This window comes from Osmerus mordax, chromosome 10, assembly GCF_038355195.1.
Source record: "Osmerus mordax isolate fOsmMor3 chromosome 10, fOsmMor3.pri, whole genome shotgun sequence".
Classification (NCBI taxonomy): domain Eukaryota; kingdom Metazoa; phylum Chordata; class Actinopteri; order Osmeriformes; family Osmeridae; genus Osmerus; species Osmerus mordax.
This window is the reverse complement of record NC_090059.1, coordinates 3,954,657-3,969,141: the sequence shown is the minus strand read 5'-3', so window position 1 is coordinate 3,969,141 and position 14,485 is coordinate 3,954,657. Positions and strand designations below refer to the sequence as shown.

At 40.5% G+C, this 14,485-nt stretch overlaps 1 protein-coding gene across 5 annotated transcripts in view; it reads right to left on the bottom strand.

Moving 5' to 3' along the window:
- Nucleotides 1-2,695: 2,695 nt before the first annotated feature.
- si:zfos-911d5.4 (uncharacterized) overlaps nucleotides 2,696-14,485 on the bottom strand; it is a 46,302-nt gene continuing 34,512 nt past the window's right edge. For 3 of the 5 annotated variants that reach the window (XM_067245543.1, XM_067245542.1, XM_067245544.1), the window contains exon 7: nucleotides 12,650-13,827. In XM_067245543.1, the coding sequence (XP_067101644.1) occupies nucleotides 13,660-13,827 (168 nt within the window). In that variant the 3' untranslated portion in view covers nucleotides 12,650-13,659. Of the gene's footprint in view, nucleotides 2,801-12,649; nucleotides 13,852-14,485 lie in introns of those variants that run through there. The other 2 variants (XM_067245545.1, XM_067245546.1) reach the window with 2 other exon arrangements.

Genomic DNA, 14,485 nt, shown 5'->3' with positions numbered 1-14,485 from the left:
TGGCTTCTTCTCCAATTGGGCCTTGATACAATGCCATCTAATATTTTCTGCACACATTCTGCGCAGTTTTGGGGGATTTTCCACACCAGCACCTTTTGTCCAGTTCCTCTATTGTGCCCTACTACATGTGTTTTCCAACACCAGTTACAATCAACCCTGGATTACCGTCTTTTACGGAAAATAGGTCACATTTTCTATAAACCAAAATGGAAACTTTGTGTTTGTAAATCGGAATCTTGGCCACACTGGAATATAGGCCGACTGTTTAAATTACTCAGGAACAGCATAGATAGCTGTCATGTTGGACAGCTTGGATAGCCATCTAACTAGACAACATTCACAATCAACTGAACACTCAAATTATCTACACTAAAGACCATAGCATTACACATATCAAAACAGAACGAACACAACAATAGAACTCAGAACAATGCTTATCTAACTAAGCTAATGGCCTTAACTTTTTAGCTTTTCAGCTTGCCGCAGGGCATTCTGGGTACCAATAGCATTGTCGCTACAATACCAAGCAATGCATGAGTATAGGCGATCTTACAGCATTGTGTAACACACTTCGGTTGTGGATAGTATGTCCAGAAATAAACCCAAGTCACTCATTTAGTGGCAAAAGCCATTGTTATGTCTACAAAATTATTTTAGATATAGTATAAGTTTAGCTAGCTTGCAAATCCTGAGGATAGCCTACTGTAGCAGACCTTTCTATGTTCAACGGAAAAGGGTGTTTTGTCCCTCTGGAGTTGCCGTAGGCATGATGCTTATGTAAGCATTACGTGAAGTCAGTGAGGGCTGTTTGAATCATAGATATATATAAAGGGTAGATGTCTCTTCCGCGTTGCCGGACATATGGCGTGAAATTAGTGCCAGGAGAGCGAGCTCTGTAAAAACGATTTGTAACTTGCAAAAAAGATTTGTGTCTCTGTAGAAAATGATTTGTGTACTTGCAAAAAAAAGTTTTGTGTCTCCGTAGAAGAAGGCAAGATTTGTGTACTTGCAAAAAAGATTTGTAACTTGCAAAAAAGATTTGTGTACTTGTAGAAAAAAAATTTGTGTCTCCGTAGAAGAAAAAGATTTGTGTACTTGTAAAAAAAAGTTTTGTGTCTCCGTAGAAGAAAAAGATTTGTGTACTTGTAAAAAAAAGTTTTGTGTCTCCGTAGAAGAAGGTGGGAACACTGCTCCCAAAACCATCTAAGCCAATCAAATATAGCCATTTCAAACTGCACATTGTCCAACTAATGCTAGGTTTAATGACTGGTCGTCTAATTAAATATCCGAATACATATTTACATAAAAAAACTATTCAACTTACTACGACTCTTATCCATTAATTTATACTGTTAAGAGTGTGCTAACCGAATAATCTTTAAATGTTGCATTAAAGATACATGCCCATGGATATTTTGAACTACTTACCAAATGACTCGCCATTGAAATCATCAGCATTCTAGTTTTGTTCTTATTCGCTGACGTTCTTTGTGTGATAGACAGACGAAAATGTCCAATGATACTAGACACAGAAATGGCTATATTTGATTGGCTTAGATGGTTTTGGGAGCATTGTTCCCGCCTTCTTCTACGGAGACACAAAACTTTTTTTTACAAGTACACAAATGTTTTTCTTCTACGGAGACACAAAACTTTTTTTACAAGTACACAATTTTTTTTCTTCTACGGAGACACAATTGTTTTTTTTACAAGTACACAAATCTTTTTTGCAAGTTACAAATCTTTTTTGCAAGTACACAAATCTTTTTTGCAAGTTACAAATCTTTTTTGCAAGTACACAAATCTTGCCTTCTTCTACGGAGACACAAAACTTTTTTTTGCAAGTACACAAATCATTTTCTACAGAGACAAATCTTTTTTGCAAGTTACAAATTGTTTTTACAGAGCTCGCTCTCCTTGCACAAATTTCACGCCATACGGACAACGGAGTCGAACGTCCGCACATGGCGGCCATCTTGCTACAGTCAACTCGCTCACCCATAACATTGTGTTGGTGCTACATGTACTTTTTAAATGACCATAACTTGCTAAATTTTCAACCGATTTTTAAACGGTTTGGTTTGTTATCAACGTCAGTGATGTCATTGATGTCTACTAGATATCTTACTCTGCTGTAAGACATCTAGTCTTTATATATATCTATGGTTCGAATGGCGATGTCAGGAAGAGAAGTGGGAAAGTACAAGTTGTGAAAAGAGACCGCGTCCGTGTCTTATTGTCCACAAGACCATATGAAATTATATCTAAAACGACCTACAAAGAGCTCGGTTACACTACCGAAGTTGAATTAGACAATGTTAGCTAGCAATGTGATGCTAGCTAATGTTAGTTTGCTAGCTGTATATAACATTTCACTGGGTCTTGCAGTTGTTTGATTTACTGAAATTATTATGAAATGTTATGTTCTACTAGCCATTTGCCTACTTTAGCAAGTCACAGTATTTCCAAGCCCTGATAGTGTAACTGTGACGACACAGTAAATAATATGTTTCTTTCAAGTAATAAGCCCCCGTTCAAGTGCATTAAATTAGCTGCACGGTCGGTAGAGATCTTGGGACAAAGCCACTTTTTTGTTCTAAAACCGGGTTATAAGCCGCTTCGAAATATAAGCCGTACAACCACAAGAAAACTGCAAAATCGGGGTACAGGCCACGGCTTTATTTCCAAAAAATACAGTATAGTCCTTCACCATTGCATTCATACTTCACAGATCACACCCATCAAGTCAAAGTCAATAGTAACTGGTCCAACTCCATGTCCAAGTCCAAGTCCATGGTATCTGTGGAGGAATACAGTCATCACACTTGTCAAACCCTCCCCACTCAAGTCCAATGACTTTATAACTTTTGTGTAGGCCCATACTAGTAGTCCTACACATACTACATACCGAATTATAAGTCAATTGGAGTCGTGGTTCATACAAAGATATTTGTAAGTTTTTCTAAATGTTCACCGTACATGGCAGACTGTATCGGTCACCCCTGTATGGTTTCCCATGATAAATAAGGCATGTATAGTTTCAAACATTTTAGACTCATGGGGTGGAAATGTCATCACTTTGAAAATGGACAATTGTGGTGTGGCCTGTAGCACCACCTATGGGCGATGGTGGGCCATTTGTGGTGTGGTAGATACTCATGGCCTATACTATCAAATTTTCAGGAATTGGAGAACTTTTTACCATTGCATACAAAATAGGAAATGCAATAACACCAAGATCCACAGGGGCTTTTGCTTAAAAGCCAAGGAGTGAGGGTGGGGGCTTGGTCAGCTCACCCTTTTCAGAAAGCCTTGGATGTGTGTGTGTGTCTTCCTAAGTTTGTTTCAGGAGCCAGGATGTGTCTGTGAGAATTTGGATTGCGCGCGCTGTGGAGCAAGGGAGACCGTTCATTGGAAGAAGCCATAGCAATTAGCCAAGCATGCATATTTAAAATATTCACAATAAATCTACTTTTAATCTTACATTCAACTATTTCTCAGATTTGTGTACTAAACATTCGCAAGAGTCTTCATATGAACTTGTGATTGAATCAGAGTATCAGTTTTTGACCGGCGGATGTGTAAAGCATTATTTTAGCGTTAGCACTAAATTTGAATTCCTTTAATTTAATAAGTTTTGGAGGTATGAAGTTGCCTTCGCACATGGTAACATTCTGTAGTGTCTTCCTCAGGTGTGAAACAGATCAAGTCCCTAGGTCAATTTGGTACTTATTTATGGACACATGAAATATGTGCAACATGTGTAAAGTCTTATAAACATAAGTAAATGTAAATAATTAGGCAATTCTGTAATATATTCCTTATTCCTTTGCAAACTATAGAAAAGCATGTATCCTACACACGCAGGGCTCAGAATCAAGTCAATCGGATACGGTTCATGAGGAGAAGATTTGTGTAGTTTTGGACAGTCTTTATTGTAAAAATATCCAATATGACAGCTGTTATAGGTTCTTGAGGCTTTTTTGTTCCTCATGAGCAGTAAGGCATATGTACTCAATTTCAGAATTCTGGGACATGGCTTGCAAATATCATCACTTTGAAAATTGGGGCGTGGCCTGTAGCGCCACCTATTGTCTCACGTGGGACATGTTTGGTATGGTAGTGACTAATGCTCTACAGTTTAAACATGCCTGGTCTAGGGGCTGCCATTGACTCCCATGGAACCAGCATTATAATAATAATACCACCAAATATACATGTGCATTAGTGCAACAAGCTCAGAAAGAATGTTTAGCACAGCTGGGGGGTATTCGTTGTAGCTCGCTAAGCGGTTTAGCAAGCTAATTTTCAGGCTAAGATAAAAAACGCACTTCTTTTTGGTTTGTGGAAGCAACTTTCGATAAATCACCATAGTAACATATCAATTAGCACTAACCTGCTCCAGAGCAGGCTAACGTAAGTGTAGCTTGATAAGCTTGCCACACCCCCGGAAAATAACATGGCAGCTCCCTTTTTGAGAGACCCAGTTGACCAAGGATCTATATTCTAGTTCGATTAGCTTTCCATACCAATAGCTAGAGTTCTTTGCGATCGCCAAGATCCTTTATTTCACACGAATGAGTTCTTGTTTGAGTGATATCGATTCAGCCGACAAGGATTCATTTATTTGCAAGACCTTCTCGGGCCGTACATTGCAAATATCACACGCTGCAGCAAGCTTTATGCTTTATTATGAGCTTATGCTGATGTGAATATGGGATATATAGGAGTCAGGTGGCTGAGTGGTTAGGGAATAGGGCTAGTAATCTGAAGGTTGCAGGTTCGATTCCCGGCCGTGCAAAATGACGTTGTGTCCTTGGGAAAGGCACTTCACCCTACTTGCCTTGGGGGAAATGTCCCTGTACTTACTGTAAGTCGCTCTGGATAAGAGCGTCTACTAAATGACTAAATATAAATATGTAACGCTATGTTTTAGGAAATGTCTTGTCTTATCTGTTGTGCCTGTGCTTTTTATGTTTCACTGTGGGAGAGTGGGAAACGTCATATTCCTTTTTATATCTTGACATGTGAAGAAATTGACAATAAAGCTACTTGAAACTTTAATGGTGCTTCAGACTCATAGCCAGGGCCGGATTAAGGCAATGGGCTTTAGGGGCTGCAGCCCTGGGCCTTGCGACCAGGGGGGCCTCAGGTTGCCCGATGTCGAGTGAGTCAACGGCACCGCGCATAACATTAGAAACATTCAGAGTGAAGACAAAAATAATGTGCGAAAATGTCCGGTCAAAGAAAGCACCAGAGTGGGGCCAAAATCCGCGATAGGACTGAGATCGAATAGCTTCGGCGACTTTTTATAGTACAAAATGGCTGTCAATCAAAAGGAGATGCAGTCTTTCGACAGACCCTCCAATACTAATGCGGAAGCCCAGCGTCCAGGCCAGCCCACTCCTCCATTCACCCCCAGAGACGCTGAGCGTCCATGGGCGGGACATAATCGCAGCATTTATCCAATGACCGTATAGTTTCGAAGCACTAAAACTGTTCAAAGCAGCCCCATTGAAGTCCATTGAAGCTGGGCTTCAACAGGGAAATGCACTGTGATGCTACTGGACTGTATGAGAAGGAAATCAGTTAGTCGACCTGCTTCGTAGCTGATTCTGAACGTACTCGTCTTCGAGATGAACGTGTTCTTAACGCATTTAAAATGTTAACACAATAGTAAATATTCAACCATAATTTTTTTTTATACTTTAGGGCAGTCTTAAAGAAATTGCCACTGCATACAACACTTTTTCTGCTCACGAGTTCCATTTTCACTTTCTCTCAACCTACTGCATTGAACGGACCACCTACGTAAACACCTTCCCGTAATCAACGGCGGCGCCACTATTTCGACCAGCGTAGTGCATGCGTAGAGTTCGGGTTCGGTGGAAAAAAAATCTAAGATTCAGCCGAAACCGACTCCCGTCACAAAGCCCAATATTCGGCCGAAACCAAATCCTGGATTCGGTGCCTAGTCAATAGAGCATGACATACTGCGCCAACTGGACTTTGAAGAGCTCATTGATGAGTTTGCATTAAGAATTAGCAAAAACAGGCCTTTTAATATCACTGATGTGATGATGGTGAGTCACATGTTTAAACTGATCATATTTATAGAGTGGCTCTGTGGACTTTAAAGCACTGATGTGTCAGTGCACCTGGCGTTAGTTTGTGTGCGTGTCATCATGTGCGTCGGGGTGATATAGGGGCCTCATCCTGGTAATTAGCCCCAGGCCTCAAAATGTCTTAATCCGGCCCTGTGCATAGCCTTGAGGTTTTTTGCGTCCGGTACATTTTTATACAGTATAGGCGATGCAGAAAACATTGGCAAAGCCGCAGCATGCGTTGCTGTAAGAAAATTCTACTTGGCGCTTAACCAGCTGATGAATCAATTCATCATATTCCCTGGCCATGTCCCAGTCAATGAAATCAAAGAGGGATTTACACATAGGCCTACATCCATATACACATAGGCTATATAGTACATGATATAAGCACTTTCAGTAGCCTACATATATCCTCATGTGTCTATGAATTCGTATCAATTAGATACTATTTGGCCTTGTTTTTATCTACTTATTCTGAAAGAGTTGAGATCATTATTTTCGCTAGCAAGATCTCATTCGATGATTAATTTCCAAAAAGCCTACTGCCAGCAGGCACATTTAAAGAAATGTGATCTGATTGATTGGGGTAATGAGGCACTTAAGATGAGCCTATACATTTTCCCAAAACTTAACGCATTTAGTTTATCGGCAATTTTTGGCCAAGCTGCTTGTCTTGCTCTGTCAGCGGTGGCGGGGTTTGACTTAGCCATGATAATATGCTTATTGTCTTCGTAGAGACTCATTATAATAGTTTGCTCGGATGGCGAGAATATCACTTCTCTCTCTTTCGTCTTTTCTGCCATCATACCGTTAGAAAATCACGGTTTTGGTGATCGACCTTTCCTGCCTTTTGAAGTAGGACGTGCACGTGCAATTTCCCTGATAAGTTTAGCCTGATTGAAATTAACCACATGATTTGGATGCGGATCAGCCGTTGACAAACCGATATTTGCTGTTCTCAATCAGCTCGCTAATGTTAATGGGCTAAAGGGACAATTGATTCAACCATTACGACGAACGGGGCCCTGGTAACATTGTTACCCCACAAAGATCCTGCCTTACGCCTGGGACACACTGCCTGCGATCAGCTGCGATCTGCTGCGACGCGCCTGGAAGCGCCTCCTTTTTTCTTTCGGCGCCCATGTTATCAAATGGGACCTGCAATTGCCTGCGATCTGCAGCGATCGTTTCGGCAGCTGGTAAAGAATATATTGTGCTTATTAAAGTTATGCATTGTGCTTATTAAAGTTATGAACTTAGAAGTGTGCTCAGGCTTAAACATTGGGTCTCACACTGGGTGTGGGAAGCAGGCTGTTCTTTGTGTCTCTATCTCTTCATTTTCAGAAACAACCTTGAAACCGGGTGGAGACGGCACCCAAGCATGTGGGACGCGTAGGCAAGAACAACTCCCTGATGCACGAGAGAACAAGCTCAACCCTTTTTTAATACTTGTGTTTCAATTGCACTGTATAAATATATGCTGGGGAGGGAAAGATAGCCAGTTGGACTTCGTGAACCAGCCCAAACTCTGTTGCGGGTAGGAAAACGTAGACAGCCCCAGAGCTCTGTACTTGTTGATTTCCAACTGCTGCATTAAAGCTGATATTATCGGACCTCTGCGACTCCAGACCACTCTTTCTAGAACACAGATTTGTGTCATAGAATACCATCATTACATATTGGAATAGACACAAAGATATATGAATCCTTCAAATGGTGACCCCGACGCTGAAAAGAGGGAGTCCAGAGGGTTCCGGCCCGACCGACAGATCGGGAGAAAGACCCATACACCGGTGCGAGGAAACAGACGTAATCGTCAGAGGCCTCAACATAAAAAAAGGTAAGCAGACACCTGTTAATTCAAAGTACTGCTATTCGGAACTGAGAACCAAATTTAGACGATTACTATGTTTCATCGTACCTAATCAAACCAACAGTGGTGGGAAATCAACCGTGTTTACTCGTTGTCCTTGTCCAAGGGGAGGTTAGAGTCCTCTCCAGGGGTTAGAGTCCCTACACTCGTTGTCTTTGTCCAAGGGGAGGTTAGAGTCCTCTCCAGGGGTTAGAGTCCCTAAACTCGTTGTCCTTGTCCAAGGGGAGGTTAGAGTCCTCTCCAGGGGTTAGAGTCCCTAAACTCGTTGTCCTTGTCCAAGGGGAGGTTAGAGTCCTCTCCAGGGGTTAGAGTCCCTAAACTCGTTGTCTTTGTCCAAGGGGAGGTTAGAGTCCTCTCCAGGGGTTAGAGTCCCTTAACTCGTTGTCTTTGTCCAAGGGGAGGTTAGAGTCCTCTCCAGGGGTTAGAGTCCCTAAACTCGTTGTCCTTGTCCAAGGGGAGGTTAGAGTCCTCTCCAGGGGTTAGAGTCCCTAAACTCGTTGTCTTTGTCCAAGGGGAGGTTAGAGTCCTCTCCAAGGGTTAGAGTCCCTGAACTCGTTGTCTTTGTCCAGAGGGAGGTTAGAGTCCTCTCCAAGGGTTAGAATCCCTGAACACTGTCTATTTGTGTGGAGTCAGATTGAGTTTAATAAAAATAGAGAGGAGTGTGGTGTGTTTTTTCCTTTGACCAAGAAGTTAAAGAAATCCCGAGGAGAGTTGGAGAAAGGTGGGGGCTAAAGAGTCAGTTACGTTGAGATCTTACAAAGGTTATCCCAGAGGGTATACCCCTGGTTTATAAATTGGTTCTAATACAATTGGAAGAGTTATACTAGAGCAAAATTAAGTGAATAGACGGTAAACGCTAAACAGCTGTGTTGGTCAAAGAATGGTTTGAGGAAATGTATGTGAAAAATTATGAGGAAGCAATTGGAAAGTTACATAAAGGATTGGTTTAGAGAGGATCATGGAAGGTTATGAAATAAAACAAGAACGTTTTGTGGATGTGAAGAGATGATTGGTTTAAACACTGATGTTTTGAAGAGGAAACTATGAATATACTTTGAAGGTATATGGGATAACATTTTAAGTCAAAATAGTAAAAAATCTAGGGTTTTTAAGAGTTTTGATAAAGGTATTAGATGTAATTTGGTTAAAAATGAGAAAGAGAAAATAACTAAATGTACTTTTATTTGGAGTTTAATTATAATTTGTTTTTAAGTTTTATTTGAGAGTTTTATCAGAGCCTGGCATACTGTTTGGGATAAACAGTTAGGCTGTGATAATGTTGTATTATGAAGAGGGTTATTATAACTTTCAGTTCTGAAATAATTTGGGAAGACTCATCAAGTCTGATAAATTGTGGTTATGATGGTTTGAGCTAATTGGCTCGTTTTGAACTGCAGCAAAACGAGTTATGAAGTTCTACCTATCTGACCTTTATAGAAAATATAGTTGGGAAAAATGTTTGGTTAATAGCTACATTAAGCACATTATTTGGTTTATATTTCATTTAAGAAGCATACGGATTCTGGTTTGGCATAATGAAAATTGCTTTGATCATATCTTTGATAAAAAGAGCTGTGATTTGGTAAAATAGAGAATCTAAAACAATATTGGTCTTAAACTTAACTGTTTTAAAAGACAGAAAAGGTTTTTTGGAGTGAAAGAAATTAGACTAACAGTTGATTTTCTAAAGAAGGGAACAAAGAAACAGATTGTCATTTCTAGGCATGACTAATAGGAGTTGAATATCAAATGATGATGTATGGTCTTATTAGATGCTGTTACATGTGTTTGCTCAACAATAAGAAAACTGAAGGGAAAATACTGCCTGGTAATTATAGATACAGTATGTTTACTATGTGAATTGAAGTCTTTCCCAGTCCTATACCAGATGCATAACACCATTTGAATTGATTTATTGGAGATCATATGTAATACCACAACTTAAACCTTTCACATAGCATGATGAAGAGGCGAATCAAATGGTTAACCAATTTTATAAAAAAATGCTAACTAGAAAAGAGATGTCTTCTGCTAAATTCTGTTCCAGGTGAAGCAGTAAACCAAAGAGTGGAGGAGTCAAACGAGGACATTGGGTATTGATTAAAGTTATCAATGAAAGGAGGGATCTTATGAGAACTTTAAAATATCATGTCTAATTTCTGGTTTTTCTATTTGTTTCAAATTTATTTTATTTTATTACAATTCTAAAAGCTTGGCTAAAGTTGTATGTATGTGGTGAAGGGGGCCTGTGAGTATGTCCAGGTCTGCCGTGGATACATGGATGTCGAATGTCCACTCTGTGGCGTGATGGTGGGTTTTCCCCTATAACATCATTAGGGTTTTCCCACTGTGTCCTCACCACTTGGCCATAACGCTGCATAGTTTCATCGTTATTGTTGATTTGTATGCCAACATTGTGTAATCAGTAATGGGATATTTTTTAATTTGTGTTTGTTGTCACACCCTATAAGGGTGTGAAAGGAGGGATTTATTTGAACTTTAAAAATATCCACTTTAAATTCTCGAATGGGTTCTTGATTTCAATATCTGTGTTTAATCATTGGTGTTCGACTGTTCGCATCTCATTTGACTCAGTTACTGCTTGATCATGGATCATGGGAGATAAGGTGATGCTGGGACTGTAACTCTTTTCTGCTTCAGGACAAGTCAGACCGGCGGGTCTGACTACCTAACCCCTGTTCTAAGGCCCCATTCCCCTGGAGACCCTGTCCCCCCCCCCTTCTCACTGGATTATTTACCCCTTCCCCTTGGAGACCCTGCCCCATCTGCCCCTATGCCCCATCAGACCTAGGAGTGGTCTGCCCCCCCCCCCCCCTTCCCCTTGAAGACCCTGCCCCACCTGCCCCAATACATCATCCGATGTTCGGAGAAGCCTGTTGTACATTTATGGACAGGACCATTCAAGGTCATCGAGAGAACCTTGCACAATGATTGTTGCTCTATCCCGTGTATCAGGTCCCTGTGAAACCGAATCATTGTCTCGGCTGTGGAGAACCCAAAGACGGGGTTCCAAATGCCGTTGCTGGGGCTGGCTGACCAGGACGAGGAGACGGTAGTTGGTCCGGGCTATGTTGATTGATCTCTGGTGTTTTCAGAGATCAAAAGAGGGATTAAAGAATATATTGTGCTTATTAAAGTTATGCATTGTGCTTATTAAAGTTATGAACTTAGAAGTGTGCTCAGGCTTAAACATTGGGTCTCACACTGGGTGTGGGAAGCAGGCTGTTCTTTGTGTCTCTATCTTCATTTTCAGAAACAACCTTGAAACCGGGTGGAGACGGCACCCGAGCATGTGGGACGCGTAGGCAAGAACAACTCCCTGATGCACGAGAGAAAGAGAACAAGCTCAACCCTTTTTTAATACTTGTGTTTCAATTGCACTGTATAAATATATGCTGGGGAGGGAAAGATAGCCAGTTGGACTTCGTGAACCAGCCCAAACTCTGTTGCGGGTAGGGAAACGTAGACAGCCCCAGAGCTCTGTACTTGTTGATTTCCAACTGCTGCATTAAAGCTGATATTATCGGACCTCTGCGACTCCAGACCACTCTTTCTAGAACACAGATTTGTGTCATAGAATACCATCATTACATATTGGAATACACAAAGATTTTGAATCCTTCTCTGGTCGAATTTTTTCGCGAGACGCTTGCGAAATTGGCTGCAGGATGATGAAATACACCATATTAGTTGATATATTTGAATAAAAAAACGTGTTATTAAGATTTTACTACATTAATTGTAGACTACGGTGAACATTTGTAAAGTAGACTTTATAATTACACAATGTTGGTAACGAACGTCCTTTACATGTGGTTACCCTGATGAAAACGAATGAAAATAAACGGATTGATCCATTGAGCTAGCATGCCCGTAGTTGTTTTGTTTGAGAGAAACGAGTTGTCATGCGTTGCACACAACGCACACGCGTGCAGACATAGCCTACCGAGAGAGAACCCCCAAGTCGATTTCTAAAATCAGCATCAAATGAATTCTTGAAGTTGAAAAGCACAGGGAGTTGTTGTATGACCCCCCAGCAACAATTTTACAAGGACAACGTAGATAAGGATAAATGCTGGGATATAGCCAATGCCATGTTTATGTACCATGTCAGCGTAAAGGAAAGCTCAGAGTAGCAGAAAGGCTTGGTGACCGGCGCGGACAAATGCGCGTCTGGTGTGAACAGCTTTTGCTCAGTCGTAGCCGATTGTAGCCGATCGTGGCGCTGCGCGGCGCGTCCAGGCGCTTCGCAGCCAGTGTGTCCCAGGCGTTAAGCCCCACAAGGTAAACATGTTGGTGTTCCTTTCTCGGAATCTGCGTAACACTTAAAAAACTGATAAGGCAGCAGAAATGGCCTGTTGATGCATCTGTGCCTTTGTGTGAGACACTTTACAAGTCTAAACTGACTTTGTTAAACATGTTACTTTGTTTTTATCTAGTTCTAGTACCTTGCACTTTTTTGTTAACAAAGGTGTATTTATTATTTATTTGTTTTATTTATTTAGGATATATCTTTTCACATTCTGATTCCTATGTCTAAATATTCTGAAGAATAAAATTGGATTTGTTCTTTGAAAGAGTGTACTTCCATTATTATGCTATTATTTTGTCATATTGTCATTATGTAATCAGTGGCATACAATGGTCGGAAAATTACAATAATATCATTTATCGCAATACATTTTGGTGCATATATCGCACAACAAAAAGTAGTTATCGTGACAGCCCTACATGCAAGTGATACATACTGTGTATTAAAATTGTTTAGTGCCCAAGGCCCATTTGTAAATGGACATTTGAAAAAGTGAGGAACTAGTGTACAGTATAATATAGTTTCAGGTAAAGTCATTCAGAAAGATACCATGCAACCACAGAGTGCATTTTCTCTTGAAATAGCTTCAGGCAATGATATATTGGTGGAGATAACTTCATTTCGGCCAATACCAGGCACAGTAAATATAATTTCTAGTTGTTAGAGCAGCTCTTGTAGGGTAGAGATGGGAAGTAACAGAAACAAGAGCTGAATGACGCTGCTGGTTGGACACATGAGCTCGTGATCATTCTCTCCCCCAGTGGGTTAATAAAGCACCTTGCAGTGACCAGTCAAAAACACACCCTAAATCACAGGCCATTAAACCAATACAGACAATGCTCATCATGCAAGAGGCCAGGCCACTGATTTCCATCATGATCATTAACGCATTACACTCCAAAGCTGAACGACTATGACACAATTGACGGACATAATAGATGTCAAACAAATTTTTAAGTTAGTTTTAAGTGTGGGCAGGCACTACAACTGTAATTCAAAACAAGAGAAAGTTGATCTGGCTAATTGGCTGAATCATCTTCACCAACATAATATTGTCATTGAGTATGACAGAGAAGAGTTTGGTGTACAGGGGGACTAGAAATATTCATGCCACAATATTCAGCCAAACCTTTATATACTTTATAGGACAAAGTAGCTATAGTAGTAAAATATATAAAAGTCTGAGTAGCAAAACCACAAACAAATATTACAAAAACTTACAATACTAAAATTACTCATATTAATAAAATCTGATAAGAACTGTATATTCAACCATTTGCATGCAAAACAATTTTAATAGAGAACCAAGAGTAGCTCCATACACTTCGTCTGCTGGCTATGCTGAGTCATATGCTAAGTGTGATGCTGCAGATGGTGTTGGCCAGGATCTTCAAGTCTTCCTCTTCTCCACTGACTCTGAAGATCACATGGGTGTTGTAGGGGATGGTGGTGGTGGCGTTCAGAGGTTTGCCCAGCCAGCCCTGGGCTCCACGCTTATACATCTTCACTGTGACCTACAGGCGAACAGAGAAGGGCCCCTCCCACAGGATACAAGTGCAAGGAGATTAGTAAATAACTTTATATTTTCGATAAAAGGCCACTTAAAACTGAAGTCCAACTCTCTGGACTTCCCTGGCCATAATATGTAGATTCACGTTCCCTGGCCTCTCAGGGTTTATGGCCCTGACTGAGACCTCCTGACCTTTGTCTGTAACTCTACAGATACTCATGGCCTACACCTCAGAGCTCTTCCTATACAAGCTACTTATTTTTTGTTGAAGATTAATGAAAGCTTCCGTTCCACACATGGACTGGGTTTACTGATAGCCAAGATTTCCTTTCCACTAATTTATCATTGACATATCTTTGAAAATCACTCCAATATAAGTGAGATCCTTAACTTAATATGTCAAGTTTACGTGATCCTTCTAAGAATCGTGCTGGACAAAAATGGTCTTACAATGTGTACTTCTTCATCCAAATAGCGTAAAGCAAATCTGTATTCCCTTTTCTGAAAAACTATTGCAAATATACTTTAATCACAGAAGATTAAGACATATCCATGTGGCACCCCATGACTAAATACCATTTGATTGAAGTATTCCATATGTTGAATACTAGTCGATTAAAATACATTTTAACGTATCTTCTTTGGCTGCATTTGGTAAGGAG